The 23,207-nt window shown below is 46.2% G+C and overlaps 1 protein-coding gene across 1 annotated transcript in view; it reads left to right on the forward strand.

Annotated features, from left to right (window-relative positions):
* The first annotated feature begins 276 nt into the window (after window positions 1–276).
* The window catches only part of LOC142884565 (roundabout homolog 2-like), an 89,307-nt gene continuing 66,376 nt past the window's right edge, over window positions 277–23,207 (forward strand). The window contains exons 1-2 of the mRNA XM_076020288.1: window positions 277–941; window positions 5,940–6,266. Coding sequence (XP_075876403.1) covers window positions 887–941; window positions 5,940–6,266 — 382 coding nt within the window. The 5' untranslated portion in view covers window positions 277–886. The remainder of the gene's footprint in view (window positions 942–5,939; window positions 6,267–23,207) is intronic.

Raw genomic sequence — 23,207 nt, forward strand, 5'->3', positions numbered from 1 at the left:
CTGGAGTGCAGGACATTGAAAACATACCTTTTGAAAACTGCCACATCATGGGACCTTCTGAAGACAACGCCGAGAATTCCAAAAGTCGATTGGATGAGCTGACTCAAGCAGCATTCACATGGCACCTAATAATTTGAACAGCGCGGCACACGATTTTGAGGTGGAGGGTCAGTCAGTCAAAACAAATGACCATTATTTTACCAAACCCAAGTGTCCGGAACTGACTTTGATGAGTGGAGTCTCCCCGCTGCTGTTCTATTAGCCGGTTAGTTTCTCTGAGGGCAGCGGAGTGGAGAGGAGGGGCTGCCGCCGCGCTGCAACGCAACCAAACTCACCACGAACGCGCTGCTACGCGCAGCCACTCACCTCTGACTGACTCCCATCCACCACCTCTCATCCTCTGCACTTGTCCCGCGCAAGGATGGGCGCCTTCTCCCCGCGGTGAGAGCCCCGCGGAAATGCACTCGGCCAGGTGAAACAACACGCAGCGGCGGCGGCAGCAGGAGGAGCAGCAGCAGCAGCAGCAGCAGCAGCAGCAGCAGCGTCTTGGGGGCGTCGGTTATGTTGGCAATTGGCGAATGCAGAAATTTCCCCCAACGTGTCGGAGAGTCGACGGACCGCTGTGCGTTCTTGGAGAGGAAGAAGAATGGAGCTGCGGATCACCTCCTCCTCCAGCGGCTGAAATAGCGGCTCTCCCTCCTCGCTCTCCAGCAACCTTCACACGTTTTGGTTATTTTACGTTTCGCGTCCGCTTGTTCGAAAGAGCAACAAAACTGGACTGAGTCGTTGGCCGGAGGTTGTTGTTATTCTTTTTTTTTTGTTGTTGTTGTTGTTGCGCTTAAGGAGGAATTCATGCGCCGATAGCTCACGGGGCCAATATGCCAGAATGGGTCCTCTACAGTATTTCTTTCTCTGTGGACTTCTGTACACCCAAACCGGCGGTAAGTTGACCAAGTGTGTTTTGAAAATATACGCGCAGCGCTGTGAAGGTGCCTCGTAGTGATTTATGATTATTATTTTTTAACGCGACTGTCTGCTTCGAGCCGCAGTTCTCGTCCGTGGCCATAACAAGAAATGGACTATCCTACATGTTGAACGGGATTTTTCCCATAATGATAACAATTTAGAATGTTGTCTCTCTCTCTCTCTCTCCCCCCCCTCTCCCTTTTTTTTTTTTTTTTTTCTGTCTTAATGTGTCACGTTATAGTGGGTCAAACTATTCAGAGGCCGACGTAGACGCGAGTTGCTCATTTATTCATAAGGGAGCTCTTACTGAACCTCAGTGCATCTGGAGCACAACGCCTGACGCTTTTTGGTTTTGTTTTGTTTGTTTGTTTTGTTTTTTACACTGAGGTTTAACGTGTGACGAATCCATGAGATAAATGATGTATCCTCAAATTAAGAGTTCAGATTATTTATTTTGGAGGATCAATGCGCATCTCCACGCTGTTTTCCTGTTTGGTTGGGGAAAAGTGTTTCAAGCCCGCAGTTGATTTGACTGACTTGCGCTGACGTTCAGGGTGGCCGTGTGTGCGTGTGTGAATGAGTGTGTGTGCACGAGAGAGTGAGAGAGAGAGAGAGAGGCCGCTGAGTGGAATGATGGAACTACTATGTGTCCAATGTCTGATATGTCTAATGTGCTGTGAAGTGGCTGCTTACTCACACCATACAGTCTGAATTTGTATCTACGGGTTACAGATATAAATGTGCTAAAGGGTCCCCATGTGAGAGACTTATACAAGAGTCGGTTGACTCTGTCCCCCTTTGGCCCTTTGTACACAGACCAATGCCAGTGAGACAGTGTGATTAGTGGAGAAAGTGCTGTTTATTTATTTGGTGCGGCGCATCTTTGCAACCTAAAGTGAAGTGATGCAACAGCCTTGCAATGGATTCCACAGCGTCACCGCGGGTCTTCAAGTTTGCAATTTCTGTGCAGATTATAAGGGAGAAGCTGTTGGCACATTTTGGTGGCTGATGTACCGGTGATGGAAGTAGTGAGCCCAGTAGGTGCTACCTGACTCGGGGACTTCCGTCACTAAATCCTGTATAGACCATTACATTCTGAATAAGAAGTTCAAAGTGTGTCTGCCAAAGTTTCCCGTCGGCCTTAATTGAACACATATACTGTATCTACAAAGGTATTTGTTTAATCTCAGGTAAGTGGAGTGCAAGTGGGTGCTGTCTCAGCTAGGTATACGTTTCCACAGAATGTGCAAGTTGTACTTCAACAATTCAATATCTTCTAATGGATTTGTCTTACGTTTCAGTGGCTATTAGCCAACAGCTTAGCCAGCCAAACAAGTCATAGAGTGTAGCTTCAACCATCCAAGTCCAAGAAGCGGTTGGGAAAAGACCCATTTGCGTAATGCTTGGACTGAGGGACTATTTTGTTCCTTTGAGTACCCAGACATGGAAAGATCTTCGGCTTGTAAAGCCACACTTTAACATTTGAGGCCCAACTTCCCAGACAGAGCGTCTGCTGCAGCCACTTCAGGGCAGCTGCACTTGCGACTGTCCTCCGGTAGCCTCGTCCCATAAGTAAACTTGCACCGCACTTGAAAACCCATCTGTCACATCTCTTCCTCTTCATTTCCACCTTCACATTTTGAGATTATTCATTGTCTGAATCCATTGTGTCATAGTTGGCGTGTAAATGGGTGGACGGAATCATTAATGTTGATGTTTGGGCGTTATATGTTCATACAGTTTACAGTGTGAACTTGCCCGTCACGTTACAGTAGGCCTGGTTCATCATGTCGTTTTGTGTGTTTTGCAGGAAAGGATAATAGCCTTTCAATCTGACAGTGTTTTATACACTTGATCGTGATTTATTATGACCATTGAATTTTAATTTCTTGCAGGGCTTTTGGCTGACTTTATGACCGCAACATCTGAAACTGTGATAAAGGTGTCCCAGCACAAATTGAACGTAATGGCTTCAAGTCCCAGATCTGTTCAGAAGTCCATTTGGGATTTTTCCCCTGTGGTTACTTGTCACATCAAAGCTCAGCCCTTCATTTTCAAGTGGCATTTGCCTACGAGCGCTGAAGAAATTGTCTTGAGCAGCTTTTAGTGCGGGGCTTGTTGTTTCAGCACCATGGACAGATCACCACAAACAGACGCACACTGGCAGGGAAAACGGGCTCCTCTCTCAGAACATGCCTCTGCCGTGCCAGGACACCATTGGGTGGGTCTGCATGGACTTGAGTACCCCACTTTAGATCAGACTTGGGGTGTGGCTTTACTTGCAATGAGAGAAACGTGGATATTCATGTTCATCATCAAAGGAAAATTATTCCCCGGTTGCTGATTCTCTCTATTTGCATGGATATGTCTGCCCGCAATGTTCATTTATTACATTTTTTACAGCACAAAACTCAGTGACCGACATTACACTGCGGTGACGAGATGGTTAAACTGATTTTGATCATCGCCAGCAGGAGAAGCGCACTCCCATTGCAGTCCCCATGTTTGCGCTGCTGATCGTTCACCCTCCTTTGCAGGTAGATGGCAGCTGTCAGACACCAAGGAAAGATTGAAAAAAAAATAGGAGTGCCCTCCTTTTCTTTTGCAGGAAAATCTCTGGATCCCTTTCCCCCCTGAAGTCAGGCAGATACATTTATACACGCCAGCAAGAGGAAGGTCCATGTGAAAATGACTGTTATGCATTAACACCGAAGATGTCTTCAGATGAATGATTAATGTTTGTTAGTCATTAAATGAGCTGCTATAGCAGCCTGACAAACAGGAAAAACAGGAGCCCTATCCATTCCGAGCTGCCTTAATTCTTATTCACGGTCATGAGGTGTTGGAGCATGAGCAGAAAACAGACACGCCCCCTGGCCGGGGTGCCAATCTGGAGCTAACTGGACAGACGTGACGCCACAGAACCTTCTTGCTGTTTGATGACAGGACCAACCACGGTGCCGCTGAGCTCCCCCTCCCTCCCTCCACCCCACCACCCCCTCTATAAGTTGGACAATGCAATTTCAATTATGCCGCCTGAGAGCACAGGTCCTAAACTCTGCATTAATCACAGCGGTGACTGAGTAATGGCATCACCAATAAGAAAACACCAGCTATTGCCAATACTGGTGGATGTTGCCTAACCAGGATTGGTGCCGATGGGGTTTTAAAAGCGCGTTAAAAACATCGTATATCACCGTGGTTTGGTGCGCCGCCGCCAGCTAATGGAACGCTTTTTGTTCACAAGCCTCTTAACATTATAGACTGTCACATCCATTCCCTTCACTCTTGCGGCTTTATTTCAGTCGCTGTGCGGCAGGCAGCAGCAGCAGCAGCCAGTCATCACGGGTGCCTTTTGCAATTTGGATGATCTGTCGCCGTCAGAGGCAGGAAGAAAAGCATGTAACATCATTTTCATTTATTTATATCTTATTTATCCCTCCGCTGGCGTGATGGTCCGGAAAGTCTGTTTCAACGACTCCGAAATTGATGCCGGCGCTTTTTGCACGCGGCGGGTGAACAGTGGGGTGGGTGGGGGATGAGGGGGCTCGGGGAGCTTTTTAGGTGAATATTCTAATGTGCTCATCTGCCTTGAAACAGGAGGGAGAGCTACGACGGTGTCATGTCTGTAAACAGACACACTCGGGTCGCTCCTCCGTGACATTTAGACGCGGGACCGAGGAAGTTGCATCAAAGGTGTTCGCTAATGAACGGGGGCGTCGTGAGAGTCGCAGGTTTTTCCACAGCATCCAGGTCGCAGAAACACAAATGTTGACATGCGCGTCAAAGCTGCGTGTCAGGAGTCGGCCTTTTATTTGACATTTTGATGCTCCGTCAAAATCCCGGCGCTTGTAGCCGCCGCGGAACACGCAGCCCGCCGGGAGCAAAGAAAGCTGCAAATCTTTGCCCATCAGTGCCGTCACTGTACAAAGTGAGAGAACTAATGTAGCAGTCGCCGCGTTGCACCCTTTGAGACAACATGTTTGATGATGCCAGTGTTTGATGGAACATGTTAATGAAAAAGCTAATGAGATGTAATGACTCCTCTGCTCCCGCCTGTGAAAGCAAATATGCAAGCCACGACTGCAGCCACGCGGCTACGCGCGCTGCCAGTTTAGAGCCCGACACTAATCAACTTCCCTTTCAAGCGCCGTAATCAAATTACACTTTGTTTGGTTCTGCCGAGGCGCACTCGCGAATGTGTGCACATCTATCGCTTTTGGCTCAAAGGGCGTTTTTTTGACGGAAAAATCAGACGAAGATGAAAAAAGATGCTAGCCGCCTAAAGTTTCCCCTCGCTCTCGCTTTCATTTCAAATGTGTGCGATGGTGTCCTGGTGGCTCGACGCCGCCAGTGTGTGGCTTGGATGTAAGCGTGGCACACTGGTGGGATAAGCCCGGGTCGTGCTAAATGAACAGCCAGCTGTGTTCTAGTCAGATACGGTCCTATAAGGCGTATGAGATGATGTGGCAAAACAACCGCGGATTCCCACAGTGATTGTCATGCATTGTTGTGTTGCGGTTATGGGGAAGTAAGATGTCAGAGCGGCTTATGGTGGTTGAGCGAGAGAACCAGAAAACATCATTTTAGTTAAGCTGTTGATGCTGGCAATTGAACTAATTATGGAGAAAATGCTAATTTGTCACAACAGTAAATGCCTTATTAAAGTAATTAACCACCATTAGTGACATGTCTATATTTCACAGGGGGTCATAATATTGGGGACTCACACAACTTGCACGATTTTTCTTATGTTCATTGATTTACAAACATATGTATATAAATATGTGTGTGTGTGTGTGTGTGTGTGTGTGTGTGTGTGTGTGTGTGTGTGTGTACATGTATATGTATCTTCTCTTACACACTGGAGGTCAGGATTGTGGAATTACAGCGTGCCCATCAGTTTGTCAGTTAGTATTTTGACTTTGAAGCATCCTTTAAAATGTGTTTTGCTTCTCCGTCTCCTCCCTCAGGGTCCCGTCTCCGCCAGGAAGACTCCCCTCCCCGCATCGTGGAGCACCCCTCTGACCTCATCGTGTCCAAAGGGGAGCCGGCCACCCTCAACTGCAAGGCAGAGGGTCGGCCGACGCCCACGGTGGAATGGTACAAAGACGGCGAGCGCGTGGAGACGGACCGCGAGAACCCGCGCTCCCACCGCATGCTGCTGCCCACCGGCTCCCTCTTCTTCCTGCGCATCGTGCACGGGCGCCGCAGCAAGCCCGACGACGGCAACTACGTGTGCGTGGCCCGGAACTACCTCGGGGAGGCCGTGAGCCGGAACGCGTCCCTGGAAGTAGCACGTGAGTTTTTTTTTATTTTTTTTTTTTAATACGCTGCCCTCCGCTGTATATTCACTGCACGGTGCTGGGTCAAAGAAATCTCACTGTTGCATGGCAGCCTGTAAAAATAAATGTTAGCCAGCATGTAGTGAGGTGGGGTAACCTCTTTTTTTGCCTGGTGTTTGGGTGATGAAATGTGTTAACGTCGAAGCTGGAGGTACAGGTGGAGTGTATGTTAAATTATGCGTAGCATTCCGGGGCTACGTGTGCTGAGGGATCCACGTGTGTAAGGTGTCATCTGTCATAATACGCGCAGCGTCACCTACCCGCTGAACCCAGCAGCGCGTGCGTAAGCGTGCGTGCGGCGCATATGCGAGGGAATATGCTTTTCAGATTGCTAGTGAGAACCGTTCGGATGACCTGTTGGAGCAACGCTCGGGCAGAGCTGTGAATAGCTCCAGGGAGTGAGAGACGGAGGGAGGGAGGAAGGGCGGGAGGACGGGGGAGTCGGGGGAGGAGAGGCAGGGGAGGATTTTAACCCGGCTACCTGCCTTTCAGTGTTTGGATTTGGAAAGATGCTGCAGGACTCCCAGCCAGTTCTCTCCCTGTGTGGGAGACACACGCTCTGGGCCATTCACATTTCCATTATGTGCTAAACTGAGCTGATTCCTTGCCATGAACAGGATTCACGCGCACACACACTCGGCTGCAGCCATACACACAAACACGCACGCTGCCCATGTCTGCCTGCCCGCTTGCCTCGCACCGTCCCGGAGACAGTCCTTGGAGACTGGAGAAAGAGGGGCGGGATTTGATTCCGTCTTGAGTTTATTTTTGCCCAATCAAGCATTTCGATGGTCTGCAGCCTTCTCTTTAGCTCTGAGGCAAATATAGTCAGTCTGTTATCAATGATTTTGGCAGATTGAAAGAGTTTATCTTCATAAATGATCAGTTTGTCTCGCACACAGGCTTTTGTGTGTTCAATTTGGTGCCGTGTAATGGTCAGCGAGCGCAGAGCTCGCAGGGTTTCGTGTTAATGACAATTTTCTGATGTCCCTGTTTATGTTGCATCTTTGTTACAAGAGTTGTGATATCAGGCTGAAATCATGAAACCCCACCAGGTTACTGCACACAAGGTCTTTACTGAGTTTTGTCGCAGTGAAAGCATTTATCCCCCCCCCCCCATTGAATGTTACACACTGGGGCTTTAGGGGGCTGTGGTGCGATATTAAAAACAAGGAAATAAAAAGAGAGCGGAAGAAAACAGCCCTTCTAATGGCAGCTCAGTGGAAACATTGTCAGAGATCTATGTGTGTTGGGACTCCACACCCCTCTCTTTGCTTTATTGCCTTTTTCCACATTAGACACTCATGTTTTTATCGTCTTCTTTCATTGGCATTGTTTCCTCATCTCTCTCAAATCAATAACTGTGAGCTCTGCTCTGGAAATACTAATGCTCAAGGAGATGCCGGGCATTTGTAAAGGAATCAAATCTGCCCCGAAAGAACTTTGTTGGGTGTGTTTCTTTTTCCCTCTGCTGTGTGTGTGCATGTGCTGCCTGTTTGTGTCTGAGGTCTTCTTCCTGGAAACAAGATCAGCTTTTCTTTTTCATCCAAAACGGAAGGGCTGCCAAATTTTAAACTCCTGTTTTATTATAACCCCACGTCGAAGCTTCCTAAATTTTCTCCTGTTAGCGATGCATCAAGTCCATGCGGTGCATCTTGAGCAGAGCGTTTGAGTACAGCGAGTAATCGTCACAAAGAGAGCAGAGACCCAAAGCTGTCATCGCGGCGTCAAGAGAACTGGATGCTATAGCAGCTCTTCAGCTTGTGCCGCTGAATAGAGGCAGACTTTACCAGCACAATGAGTGTGTCAGAGTGATTTTGTGGGGATTTTATGCCCCCCCCACACCCCCACCCCCACACACACACGCACACACACACCACCCCAGCACAATAAACCTCATTTGTATTTTTTGCAGCTCAAACAAACATTCCAAATTTATTTTCTGACTTAATTGTCACATCCATTCTGAGAGTAGGAGCTGCAATTATTACTGCAAATCCTTTTTTGTTCCCTTTTATTGGAAACAGAGGTGCAGTGTTTGTGCGTTTAGAAGGACTGAAAAACGCGCATATGCAATTATTAATAAATATACTGTTTCTAAACCTCTGTGCAAATATTTAGGGATTACATTTATCGCAGCCAGGTGCTGTCAGTCTTTCAAATGTTGCTGTTTAACTGTGAAATAAAGAGCCGCTGTTTTTTTTTTTTTTTTCCAAAAAACACATTTACTTCTAAGGAAATAGCTACTTTGACATTTCTGCTTTCCCAATTGCCTGTTTAAGGATGTCCTTCTGACAATTAAAGGGACCCTACTTGTGTGAAATACAATTTAAAACAGACCAGTTTGTTTAAAGTCACAAAAAAAAGTCACAGTCAAGTTTGTTTTGCTTTTACCAAATGAACAGGTTCACTTGTAAGGAATTGCACACTTCGCTCCTCCGCTTCCCCCGCAGATGTGACTCTCCACATAGGGGGGCAGCATTTAGAGAGAGGTGTGTTCTTCAACTCAAAACACAGGGATCGCAGTATGGACTTACTGTCAAAATGACTTCAAACTATTTGTTCCCGTTGGCACAAAAGTGCCCATTTTGTATCTCGAGAGTATCTGTATTGGTGTCAGGATCCACAACACTGGCTCTGTAATTACTTGATATCGGATCATTAAAAACAACTCACAGTGTTGCACATCCATAATATAATGGGCAGCGGTTCCATGGAAGCCTCTAGTCCTGTTGGTGTAATTCAGACTATCATGACTTGGGGGATGCATAATCGCATGACTCCTTCGGGGGCAGCGAGATCCTGCCAGTATTGCTGCAGCCAAAGTTGAGATGCAATGCTGTGGGTGGGAGCAGGCGGGGAGATGAAAGTGCTGTGGGGAGGCTCCCACACTGAGTCCGCCTCAGAACCCCCGCCCCGCCCCCCCGAAAGTCCACACACATTTGGAAATATTTCAAATGAGATGTAGTGTCGCGTCTCAATCTGTGGCTTAGAAAAATCAGTTAACCGGAGGGGTGCCGCCCCCTCTCGGGTGCGTTTGTGCGCCAGAGCCTCAGCATTGCCGGCCCTCCACACAATTTTTGAGTTTTAGTCGTACTGAAATATGAAGGGGCTGTTGTTCGTTCGGCTGTTGCAATCTGAATATGGTAGCGAGGCTTAAAGATATGTACATTATGCAGATCTGCCTGACAAAGCTGCAGCCTGCACGCCGGCTGGACTAAATAATGCCTTGTGATATTTGTTTATATCTCATCAGCGCTGTAGATGAACAACTACCCTGCTGTTGCCAACCAAGAGAAATTATGGTTTCACCTGTGTTGGCAGCAAGTCTAATTTAAAGAAACAGAGTGAAACATTTCATAAATCAGGAGAAATAATAATATTTTTCTGCTTTCTGCTTTTCTCATATTTTCCTGTTTCTTCCTCACCCTAAGCAATCCCAAATCTCATAAATACAGCTCATTATGGCAGTAAAGTGAGAATGATTGCTTCTGCTGAAATGACTGATTATAAAACAATTTCTGATTATGCTTTTCTCAACAAACAAAAGGCCGAGCTGGAGAGACATAAATCTGATCTGAGAAGCGCCTGGGGGCGTTTCTACCATATTTTTTTTGACTCTGACCCTTGATGTGCTCAAAACAGCGCTATTTACACCCTTGCTGAAATTTTATTTCCTGCTGGGCCTTGCCGGATGCATATTTGACACATCAGATAACATCAGTTGTTTCGCAGTGAAATAAGGCCACGTCTGTTTATTATTAGAAGGTCTTTATATTCTTATTTTTATTTGCTTTTTGGCTGGTTGTGTTGCTCTCGCTGCAGCAGCAAGTCAACTACCTCTCACATGACAAGTGTGCAATTTTAAATGCCACCTGCTGCCATTGTGTACATTATACACACACACACACACACACACACACACACACACATATATATATATCTATATATCTATATATATATAGATATATATGTATGTATATACTTATTTTTCCATTGCTGCAGCTGAGGCGCGAGTTCAGAGCAGCCAACAACTGTGGAAAAACCTCCAGGCCACCAGCGGACTGGCACTAATCATCAGAGTGAGTGGCTGTTGATGGAATTAGAACAGCTCCCCTCCAACTATTAAGGAAGGACAGAAAGACGTAAACAGCAATGTGTTGAAAGGAGGTAGCGCGGGAGGGTTGCAGGCGGTGGGGAGCGTAAGGGAGGCAAGGGCGTTCATTAGTGCGAAACTCTGCAGCGAGATGACCCCCCTCTGTTTGGCTGCCCGCTAAGTGAATTAGAAATGTAGTCACTCAGCCGGACAACCATCAATTTAATCGAAGGGCTCGCCAGATAGATGGCGGATAAATCTTGTGTCTGCACTGTGTCACTGCGAGCTGCATTTGAAGTTGCTTTAAGCTGCGGAATGTAACACTTTGATAAGTGATTAGATGGAGCTGGAAATGTGTTCAGAATGTTTTTGAAACGACTTGGGTCCGTTCCAGAAACTCATCGGCTGATGAGCGGTCGAGGGAGCCAAGATTGGCAAAATGAACTGGCGACTTAAAGTTGGAAGACCGATCAAAGCTTTATAACAACTGGAGATGCACCGTGAGATGGAAGACTCAGGGGCATATGTGCTTTATGGTTCTATTGGTTGAATTGGTTGAATCAAAGCGAATGAAAATGTCACTTGGGGTAAAGCGAGAAATAATAAAGCTTTTAGATATATGCTCATCAGCCATTTTATTCTGAAAAATGTTTGATCGGTTTAACATCAATGGCTTATCTTCTAAATACAGAGCTTCAACTCAGTAGATTTGCTGAAATTTAACAATGTCAGGATGCAGAATAAAGGTGATTTAGGTGACTGAACAAGGTGAAGATGGTTGTTGGTGTCAGACAGGCTGCAGATTTGAGTATCTCACAAATTTCTCGATTTGCTGGGATTTTCTCACTGACACAACCATCTGTGAGGTTTATGGAGAATGGCACCAGAAAGAGAAAAAAAAGTCTTGCTGAAGTCAAGGGTCAGAGGTCAGAATGGGCAGACATGTTGGAGACCATAGAAATTCAACAGTAGCTCAAACAGGCACTGGTCACAACCAGGGAATAGCATCTCTGAACGCACTAGAACACCAATTTATAAATGTGGCCCCTTAATTAGGTACATGTTAAGGTACACCGAATAAATTGGTCAGGCCAGTGAGTCTATGTTTGAGTCAAACGGACAAATCAAAACTCTAGATGAGACTGAAACACAATTTAAAGGGTGTTTCCTTTTTTCTTTTTCAGTTTTTTTTTTTTTTTTTTTTTAAATTGAACTTCAAAAGACTTGGAAAAAAAACCAAAAGCAGAAAGCATCTCGCCCCTCGTCATCCCGCCCCTCTTAAACCTCCCACCAACTCTTCCTGTTCCCTACTTCCTTGTCAGGATTTTCCTTCAATGCCGGGTGTTCCACTGACCCATTTACTATTGTACAGATACTGGAGTAGCCTCATTTGCATAATTCGCGAGTCAAAGCCCTGCTCTCCCTGGGCGTGAAACTGTATTCTCCCGCCTAAAGCTTGGAAGGAATCATCTATCCCCACCTCCAGAGCTGGAGCTTTGTGAGTGGCAAACACCACCAGGGCATTAGACACCACCGTACGGCACGTGTGTGTTTTTGCTGCTTCCATCCAGCAGATCCAGGTTGAAGGATTTTCCGCAAGGGATTATCTTTTTGTTGTTGCTGTTGTTGTTATTGTTGTTGTGGTCAGCAGGGAAGCTTCTTTATGGTCATCTCTAAAGATACCGTGCGCCACTTACAGTAAGGTTCAGTAGGGTTGTTTTTTTTTTTTGTGTGTGTGTTTTTTCATCCCCTCCAGTGAGGCACGCTCTGTTGTTTGTGGCAAGTTGCCATTAATCATTTCACTCTTACCCATTTTCAACATCCAAAGTTGGTGGCTGCCAGCTCTCTGTGTTCCTAGGCAGATTGTCAATGTTTTCTGTGAGTAGATAGGTTGGCCACATTGCACCATCTGTTGCCAGTCCAACACACACACACACACACACAAACACACACACACACACACACACATCGTCCTCATCCCCTGTTTGCATTTCCTCTGCCTCACTCCCATTTCAGCTGCTGCAGAGAAGTGAGTTTTGTGAGCCCAGCTGATCTAGAGTGATCTTTCTTTTCTTTTCTTTTTTTCCAACAGCCGCCAAGGTGTTAGGGAATGAGATCGACTCCTAATTATTTTTTCATTATCTCCATTAGCAGCCTCCTTCAAACTGCACTGCAACAGTGAAAAGGGTTTCTGGCTGTACGAGAACAAAAGGCACCAACGTTGAAGTCTGTCTTTTCAATTAAGAAAAAGGAAAAGAAAAAAAAAAAAAAAGCCCACCTTACAACCAACCAGTGTGTAGAGATCGCATTCAGTATGTTTGCACTATTTTTCTAATTATAACAGTATTCTTTACTTGCTCCAAGCCGTTTTCTGTGTTGGCCTGTTTTGAGCAGCATCTTCTGTGCACAAACACAAAGTTTGTTTTACAGCTAATTTTGTCAGTTCAGTTCAAAGCTCATCAGCAGCAAAACTCCTCTTTCCCTCTCCAACTATGTGGTAGTGACAAGTTCTGGATAAATCATTCCAGGACTCGCAAGTCATTATTACTTATCTCTACTACTGCTAGCTAGCTAACCACAATGAAGAGACCGGACAACATGTCACTTCTAACTCCATTAGTATAAACATATCAAGTATTAGTTCTGTGGGAAAAGCAACAGCTCTAGCTTCTTGTTTAAACTCAGCCGGCCTCCTCAAGCTCCCCTTACTCTCTGCTACGAGGCTGAGCTATGAGTGAACCAATCACAATGCACAGGCCATTTTCCATGTATGTTTCCCCTTTTACCAATGCTAATCTGTCAGTCTACCATCAAAAAGATAATTTTCCTGTTCTAATCAGTGGTTTCAGTGGTATGAATCAGTGGAGACTGGGAGTGGGCGGAGCCTGTGTACACAAATGGATTTCCGCACACTGGGTGACTGACTGAATGACTCGAATGACTCATAAACCCAATTATCTTAGGCGAGCGATGCATATAAATTTCAGTAAGCAAAAAGCTGCTGTGTTGTGCAGTGTTGCCTCACATCCACTAGGTCAAAAAGAACAGTTTGCAGAACACTGTTGTGCAAGAGCTGGAAAAGAAAAACATTGCTTGAGATTTTGCAGGAGAGTATCAACACAGAAATTTGTAAAACGCATTCCTTGAAGAAAACACTGGGCTAGATATCATCGCTGTCTGGGCTCTGGATGGTGGGTATCTGTCCATCTGCTTGGATTTGTGGTAAAAGAGCACCGACATGACTGAGATGTGTAAAGCTGTCAATATTCCTGCACTACAAGACCATAATTCTTTAAAAGCCCTGGGCTGTGATCACACTGGAAGATGTGAGACACATAGCAATCCCTTTCTCCCCGACATCACTGATTCCAATCGCTATGTTGGCGCACTGCAGTGCATGGACATTAAAAAAAGCAAAAAAAAAAAAAAAAAAGAAATGTCCAAGAACGCAAAATAGCAGCAGCGACTAACGTCTGAAGAAATTCCACCCTTGAGATTCCAGCGCTCCGCTAACGCAACTCTCAGCTTGTTTTCCCTTTACAGTCGTGGCGAGTTACATTGGTTTAATCAGACAGTGTAGCTCCGGGTGTTCAGTAATAAGCACTACTCGCCTTTATTCTCCACTTGTGCCGCTGACACCGCCCTTGGAAAAGCTCTGACCCCCGGCTAACGATTGAGCCACAAAAAGAGAAAAAGCTGTGATACCCTCGAGTGTTTATTTGTTCAGAGTTGAACTTTCTTCCACACTGAGACTCTTGCGAAAACACACAAAAGAACTGACGGATTTCATAATTGCTTAGCGATCAATTGGCAATTTAGAGATGGGCAGTCTGGGGTTGTTATGTTTCTTACCATTAGACATAAGCTCCTGCAAGATAAATTGAAACATGTAGATAAGTACAGGCTGATTATATGAGTCTGATAGACTTTTTGTCTCCACTGCTTTATTTGCTGCTGTCTGAAAGCGAGATGCTTCTAAAGAAGGTCGGAAGTGTCTGGCATAAACACAATGGATTGTTGCTTTCAATCAGGCCCGACAGGAAGTACAATGTATTTAAAGTATAATTGCAACTGATCGTTAATTGTGTCTGCTGTCATACTTCATTTGCAAATGGGCTGGTGTGCCTGCTCGATGTACTTACTGTCAATAGCAGGAGGGGATTCATCAGGGAAACAGGTTTGCACAGGCGTCGGTGTGGGCCATTTTTACGAACTTTAAAATGGTCAGTTTTCTAATCACAGGATTCACTTCACCATCACCTTGTCAGAGTTGCCAGTGTTCCCTCTCTCCTGAGAATGAAAACACAGAGGTGGCCAGGCCAGGCAAGCGGAACTAACATATGCATATTTTTTTTTTTTTTGGCTGAAGACGCCGAGACAAGGGGCTAGCATCTGGTGCTAACTGGACCATGCTCGCTCCTCGGAGGTCTGCACATGACAAGGTTCGGTAAGTTAGCTAAGGGGCTAGCATCTGGTGTTAATTGGACCGTGCAAACACCTTTAAGAGCTTTGCTGCACTTTCTTACAGTTGGTTGGAAGAAACATATGCCCGGTGTGAAGAAGGCATGCTAACTCGATTCACCGTGTGGGAGGCTCGATGCAGCTCGGTGAAGGAGCAGCTGCGTCAGTGTGAAGTCGAAAAGATGAATTTTTTTCAGCCAATTGATGTTGTTTCAGGGACTGTCTTTGGGTTTTTGTACCTTTTGTACCTACCTTTTGTTCCCCCCGATTTTCTACAGCAATAATTTAATTCAGTGAAATCACAACAGACTATATCTGTAACAATATCTCTGCAGTGCTGCACTATGTGACACTAGTCATTGTGCCTAATGATTATCTAATACATTCTGCTGAACATTTGTTGGATCCCATACAATTTTCTTCTTAATACGTGGGATCAATTGAATCGGGTGCCTGTGCAAAGAGCCACTTAACTTTAATTTGAATCTGTCTCTTTAAATGTGGCACTGCAGCTTCTCATATATCTCTATTATGGCTCTCCTTAAACCCCTAACTGGCATATTGAGTTTGAATTTTAATTTCAATATTACACCAACTGGTCATTACAATGTTTTGCCCTCCCTGACAAAGTGGCAAATTGTTCAAGGTAAATTATGACCAAAGTCATTTGTTGTTGAGCTTTGGTGCACAAGGGGAACAAAAAAAAAGGCTGTTAAATCAATTTTCAATTGAAGCTTAGATTAGAGGGAATAACTGTAAGCTTGGCTGCTACTAAAAAAAAAAACTAGCATGCATGCTGCAGTTGGCTAGGAGTCAGTGGCTCATGTTGTCCATTCCCCCAATAGGAAGCCTTGAGCTGTAGCTGGTAGCTACAAGACTAAACCAGCTGTGTCAGAACAGAGAGTAAATATGTGTTGTGCTTGTGCAGAATATTCAACGCTACAACTATCTCTAGTAGCTAACTACAGCTAAGCTAAGCTAAATAAGAAAACACAGGCGAGTATGAGATACACATGCATCGTGTTGCATTTGAAACATGGAACTGAACTTGACATCCATTTGCACATCTGCTGTTCATTTTGTTGGAGATTCAGACTTCATACTAAAGCTGAGTACGAGCCATTTTACTTAATGAGTACTTTTCATTATAATTTGTTATTCAAATATCATACTTTGTGAAACAGAATGCACTTAACAGACCAAATTATTCTTCAGAAACTATGAATTGTGAACTTACAAGTAGTACCATTACTTGTCCACTTTGGTTTGACTCAAAGAAGAATCATTTGCTTACCTTCTGAGTTTCACCTTTTCAAACATGTTTTACTGGCGCTTTACTAGAAAGATTTGCAAGCGAAATCAAGGGGATTCAGGAAATTATTCTGGAGTGCTAGGCTAGCTATGACCAGTACTGACTTGATTATGTATTGTGTTGTGTGTTTGTCATTTGTCTACATCTATATATAATTTGCATGTGCCAAGCCTATTGACGGTTTCTGGTCAGAGTTGCCCATAAGTTGAGCATCCAGTGTGTTGAGCAGACTCAAAACTTTGCTGGAGGTCGCACTGGGTCACGCTGCTCCCGTGCACCTGTCAAAACTCTAGACCGAGGATGCCGTCATGAATAAACCAAATATCTCCGGCTGCCTGAGGTGTCCTGGCCCTGGATTGAAATTCCTTTCAGCAGAACTGTGGGGTAGGAAGGGAGCAGCTGACAGGTTCTCCATCTCTATCTGACACTGCTTTTCCCACAGTGTGACAAAAAAAGATGCTATCAAGATAGCCTTGAGTTTTTTTTTTTTCCTGTACTTTTTTTTTCCAAACTGAGAGCAAACACTGGTTATTTGTCAACTTCTGTATTTCCCTTGATAATGCCACACAAGTCATCCTTTTATTTTTCGGGTACATGTTTGCGCTAAGGCTCACAAAGCGATGGATTGCGCATGATTCACCGCACGTACCCGTTTGCCTCTCAAGGTAATGTATGAGGCTGCTGCGTGGGCACCCGCTACAATATTAGCCGTGATTTAATGCCGTCGTGTCCCCGCGCTGGAAATTGAAATATGGCCATACATCTCCTTTTAAATTAGTTGGCGCTGGCTTAAGCTACTCCATTAGCGGTCCTTGAATGAGGCCTTCACACTGTAACAGATACAGCTGTAACTTATCGCAGCTGTCACTGGCGGGAAGCTGCAGCTGGATGCAGTGTTTTTTGTTCTTCTTTTGTCGTGACGGCTGTGTCCGGTCCACTTTGCAGTGTTGCACGTCATTATTACCGTCACAATACAGCGGGAGGATGATATGAGAGCTTGGGTATGCTGTATGGTTTCGCGCACGGGCAGTGCTTCTGCAGACATGAGATGAGTGTGCGCGTTTGAGTGGGACCAAACTAAGTCACATGTCTGGCAGGGAAAATGATCAGAGTCTGTAATTGGTGCCGTGCAATGAGTGATGTGAAATCCCAGAGCAAGACGACATCTTGAGGGGACATGTGATACTAATGAGGGACGAAAAAAATCACTCTGGGAACTACGGCACACCCGCAGCTATAGGGAAACACTCACCCACCACTTTATTAGGTGCAGCGTTAACGCAAATAGCCCATCAGCCGACGGCATGGCAGCAACTCAGCACATTTAGTCGTGTGGACATGGTAAAGACCACCTGCTAAAGTTCAAACTGGGCATCAGAATGAGGAAGAAAGAGGAAATAAAGGTCCAGTGTATAAAATTTGGTCTAATTTATGATTTCCATATTGGTTAAAGCTAAAATATACTGCCCGTAAATATAATAATAAAAGTATATACTCGCAGTACTATAAAAGTTATTTGCCATCTTTCACCGTCATATTTCTAAGGAAACTGGCGTAGACAATCCAGCCTGCTTGACAGCGTGGTTCGTATTCAGGGAGAATTCTTGCATCTTCAAATAAACCAATGAAGAAGAAGGTGGACGAGGTATCCAGGTTTGGGTGCGCAGGTCACCGTAGTTCACTGGCAAGATTGGGAGAAGGAGGGTGAATGAGCACTGCAATCTAAGATCTATCCAACTACATGACTGAAATTTCCACACTGTACCCTCAAGTGATTTTGAATGTGGCCGTCGGTGCCGGACGCGATGCTGGTCAGAGTGTTTCACTGCTTACCGGCCGGGATTTTCACATTGACACAGTGTCTTTCCAAAAAGAGCAATTAACATCCAGTGGGCGGCAGTTGTGCGGTGGAAACAGCCTTGTTGATGTCAGGGGTCAGAGGTCAGATAGACTGGTTGTCGTCGACAGAAAGGCTGCAGTGACGCAACCTAACCACAGGTTGTAACCACAGAATAGCATCGCTGAACGACGCAGCATGTCCAACCTTGAAGCACACATGCACTCAGTGGCCACTTTATTAGACCGCAGAGATGAGCGCCCACCCGGTGAACGCAGTACCTGGCGAGTGTATTCCAAGGCACCGTCTTTATCCTTTCCCCCGGAGCGGAGGCGCCGCTTATCGTGTTAAAGTAAAAGCTTGTTGTTTTTCACGGCGGAGTGCAGAGTAAACTTATCCATTCACTTCGGAGGCCTCCCGCCTGTCGAGGGCGACGCGAGCGAAGAACATCATCAGCCAGCCAGCCAGAGGCGGCACGGCGAAGCCGCTTCATTATTTATGTGGCCCAGCCAACGGTGCGCCGATGTAGGCCGGGGCGCCGCTGCAACGATTGAGTGTCAAATTCCCGTCGCCCGTTTTACCCATTCAGCCGCCGCTGAAGCACCATTTTGCCAAGAAAAACAACTTTGCCCGCTCGTAACTGAGCGCCGGAGGCCAGCGAGAGAGCGACCTCCAACTTTCCCCTTGCACACCTCAGTGAGTAAAAAGGAAAAAGGGAATATCCGGGGCCGCTTGATTAATTCATGAAATCCGGAGAACATAGTGTCTCTTCTGTAGTGCAACTCCTCGGACCGTACGCCCCTGCACCTCTTTCCCTATGCTTTATTTGTACCCAGGTTAGGCAATTTCATAAATAAGTACTCGCTCAACAACAACAACAAAATAACACAAGGCCGAGCAGAGATCCACGACAGGGCCCCGCGTCGGCCAGTGGCGGGTGCTGGTGTTTCAAAAAGGGGAAACTCATTGGCCTCAACATACAATTTGTCCATTTATTTGGATGTATTTGTAGGTCTATTGTATGTCACTTTGTGCAGTTTGTTAGTTGCCTTGCTGCCCTATTGCCGATCGAGCCTGTAGTATGAAGCTACCACAACTATATTAAATTCAAATTGTAATAAGCAGGTGTGACGACTGAAGCAAGAGGGCAATAATTGTGTTTCATTTACAGCGTATTCATTGAAATCCAAAAGCAAATCGGACTAGAGAACGAGAAGCCGTTCCTCTCCGACTCCAACAAACTAAACTGTTCCGTTGTCTGTGTGAACTGTCAATCAAAAGGGGAGTGTCCATGACTATCCCATCATAAAATGGAATGCCAGTGCTGAGGTTTACGCCCTCCTCCATTGGCTCCCAGAGAAGCTGAGTGCCTGGGGGTGGGACTAAATGCATTTACCCAATGTATAAACTGCTCCATTGAAGCTCAACTTCAACGGACTATAATTTTAAATTCTTATAAAACATCCCTGGCTTTAAGTTTCTGATTCTGAACAAAGTTGTCACAGAGTTGAACACATTCAGATGCATTTTTAAACAATGAAATTGAAACACAACGGTATATATTTGACCTTTTTTTATTTTGACTTTTTAGCGGAGGCTGAGCTCCCCTTGCAGTCTTAGAGAAATCGCCCCTGGTGTCGACGGCTTTCAATCCGACAAAGTGCCGGGGGAGCCCGTGCGAATCCATTCCCCGCCGCCGTCGTGGAGAATGTGATCGTGACATGGGCGGCAAAATGAGATTTCACCCCGTCTGACGCATGTCTGTTTGTGTAGCACGAGCAACAGTTAGCAACTGCGTCCTCCGAGAGCAAGGAGGCAAACTGGATGTCACACACACACACACACACAGGCGCACAGCAGGATTCCTTGTTAAAGCAGCGGGTCCGATAATGAAGCAGAAGCCAGCCAACCTGCTCTGTATGCTTTGTGAACCAGAACCTCAATTCGGTTCAGCCCCTGCACAAATTAGCCGCTTCATCCTACAGACAAATTAGCCCTGTTTTGTCCCATTTTCCCACCCATTTTTTTTCAATCGCTGCTTCATGATCCGATCATCTCCAAAACATACCTTGGATTTTGTATTTTTGTTATAAACAATGCGTGTAGCGAGTGAAGACGATGGCTTTTCACCCTCATGGAATTTTGTGTGCCTTTCCCCCAGCCTCCATTTACTGGCAGCACTTGAAACTCCCTCGCTGCAGCTGATAAAAGGACTTGCAGGAATTAAAAGTGATGGGGGGAACATGCCTCAGCGCTGCAGAGCCTCAGCCTCACACTCGGAGACGCTCCGAGGTCGATCACAAGGGGGGATGGCACGCCGTGTAATTGCATTTGTTAAAGAAGTGAAATGTTTTTCCCCTCCTTTTTTTGCGCAAGACTTAAATTCTGCCAACGCGACAAACCCCTCTGAATTATGTATAATGAAAAGGCATAAATTGTGGGAACAATTCAGGTTGAAAATACATGGGGTTAGTGTGTACTGCAGTAATGCACATTTAATTGGATGGGAAACAGCATGTATAGCCCTTTGTTTGCAGTCTCTTCTGAAAAAATATGTTAAATAATACTAATAATAATGTTTTAAAGGCCCCTTATTTCCATTTTCTCTACTGGACTCGACTATGCCCTATGTTTGCAGGTCTGATCAAACTGCATTCATCCAAGCTGACATTGTTGTCAGGCTAGCAGCTAGTCGAGAGGTTTGCGCTTCAACATCAGTATGAATTAGGTAGATGGAACAAGGTAGTGATCCCCTTTGTGACATCACAAATGGATTTCCAGCACAGGTTATTTACAAGGTTGGTCAGTCAAGATGAGTGAAAATGGTAGAAATGGTGAATGGACTGCACTCATATGGAGCTTTCCAGCACCTTCATGGCACCCCAAACTGCTTAGCGACGGCCTCTCATTCACCCATTCACACACACGTGCAGTGCATACACCAATGGGTGGCTGCTGCCATACAAGGTGCTGCTGGGCCCATTGGGAGCAATTTAGGGTTCAGTGTCTTGCCCGAGGACACATTGGATTTCTTTGACAGACCTTCACACGGATGCTTCACACGGAACCTTTATCTTCCTCTTTGTTCATGTTTGGTTCGACCCGTCGGCTAATGGTGGTCAAAGCACATGAATAGATATTGAAGCAAACTGTACTGAAACTCATCATAGCGAGGATGAAACCACGCAGGGTGTTTCACCGCTCTCATCTCCCCGAGTCGTCAGCGGCCAGGCTGGGTCTCATGCTCCACTGGGTAATGTGCACTAGTCCATTGCTGCAGATGTTGTCTGCATGGGGACCCGGGAAGTGAGTAGTGACCAACGGAGCTCGGCACGGAGGAGGGACGAGCGGCATGTTCCACAACAGATGTTACCAGCCTTTGTGCGTTTTGTGTCGTTGGGGCTTTAATCTGGTCGGCGAAGGGAATTAGAGTGCGCAGAAGGCGGAGGGCTCGCTGCGTTCACGGGCACCCGAGCAAGAGGACCCCCGCACCATCACACCTCCACCTCCACCACCACCACCACAAGGCATCTGACAATATGTGTGTGCGTGTGTGTATATATATATACATATATATATATCTATATATATATAGATATATATATATATTTCTTTTTCCCGAAGACGTCCTTCCTCACCACGACTGGGCGCTGTCACGCACACACCTAACTATAAGATGTGCACTTTGTAATTGGCCCAGAATTAGGCCACACGGTGTGTAGTTGAACCTGCGGAGATTATGTTTTGTGCTTGAATCAGCAGAGATTATGCAGCGCCGGGATATTACGCCTCCATTTTACCCGATTGCCTCTGTATTATTTCCTGCTGCTCACTTTTTTATCCCTTTCCTCCTCCTTCCCAATATTATAACCACCCCCCCCATCCCTCCCCCCCAAAAAATTAAAAAAAAATCCTGTATGTTGTCCCTTCCGCTGTTCTCTTTCTATCTCTACCGGCTCCCCCCTCCTTCCCCTCCTCCTCCCCGGTCCCCCCTCCGAGGGCCCCATGGCTGTCTCCCCCACGAGTGATGTTCTCCTGGCCAGATGATGCATTCAGCGTCTCTTGTGTCTCCTTGACGCTAACTCGCGTCGACGTCCGCGTGGCATTGTGGGGATTGCGCTCTCGGTCATATTTCATGTAATGATGAAAATGATGACGCTGATGAGGATTCGGGGTAGAGAGCGAGAGAGAGAGACAGAGAGAGAGAGAGAAGGAGGGAAGACAGGGTCGGTTGCTTCCATTTTCTGGCCGCTGTCTTTGGTATCAATCAGCTGGTTGTGTAGCGGTTTGAACTTCCTGCTTGTGTATCTCCGACCGGGTGTCTGCTTAATCAGCAGGTGTGTTTTCTCACACTGGCACCTACCATATGAAGAGACGGAGTGTGGAAAGTGATCGCTCACGGTTTTGCATTTTTCTTGCCAAAAAGAACGGAGGATGAGAAGGAGGTGCGATTCCTCGACGAGACAGGAGGAGGGCGTCGTCACTGTCACTGTGTTCCATGGGTTGGCTTCTTGCAGGACCGGGGGGGGGGGGCAGGAGGCGGGTGGAGTCGCGCTCCGTCTCAGGGACTCGGCGGTATGCAAAGCTGTGTCAGTGGATGGAGCATCTCCGGAAGAGAGATTTCTTCACAGTTCTTCGCTACACCCTAATTAATCTGCTTAAACCTGCGAGGGCCCGTCTCCAGCAGCCTCTCTCACTCACACTCACACTCACACACACACACACACAAGGCTCTGAATCCAAGCAGGATTTTCTTCTTGGATGCCGGCGGTGAGGTGGGAGGGGGGTAAAAAAAAAAATTATCCCTGGCAGCACAACTGACAGCTTTCGGGTGGAGGATGTGGAAATGCACACAAAGTGGGGAGATAAACAAGCGCCTCCTCATTTCCGTTGATGGAAGCCGGGTCTGGCTGGGGGGGAAAGAGGCTAGCTGTCACTAGGGGTCATGAAGCCCACCCCCTAACACATACACACTTGAAACAATCATGTTGGTCTGCATCGCCTGCCCGCATCCTGTCTATTGGATAACAGGCACTTGTGTGGCTAACAGACGAAGCAATTTGTGGTCAGTTGTGTTGTGCTTAGCCTTGCCCAGGGCTACGGCTGCTATCTGGCCCTCCGCTAATACCCCCAACAGACGGGTGACATTCACTTTCTGACTTGCTCACTCATCGTTACGGCTCTGAACAA

Source organism: Nelusetta ayraudi, unplaced genomic scaffold (genome assembly GCF_046127955.1).
Source record: "Nelusetta ayraudi isolate G7.1 ecotype Tasmania unplaced genomic scaffold, CSIRO-AGI_Nayr_v1 ptg000011l, whole genome shotgun sequence".
Lineage (NCBI taxonomy): Eukaryota > Metazoa > Chordata > Actinopteri > Tetraodontiformes > Monacanthidae > Nelusetta > Nelusetta ayraudi.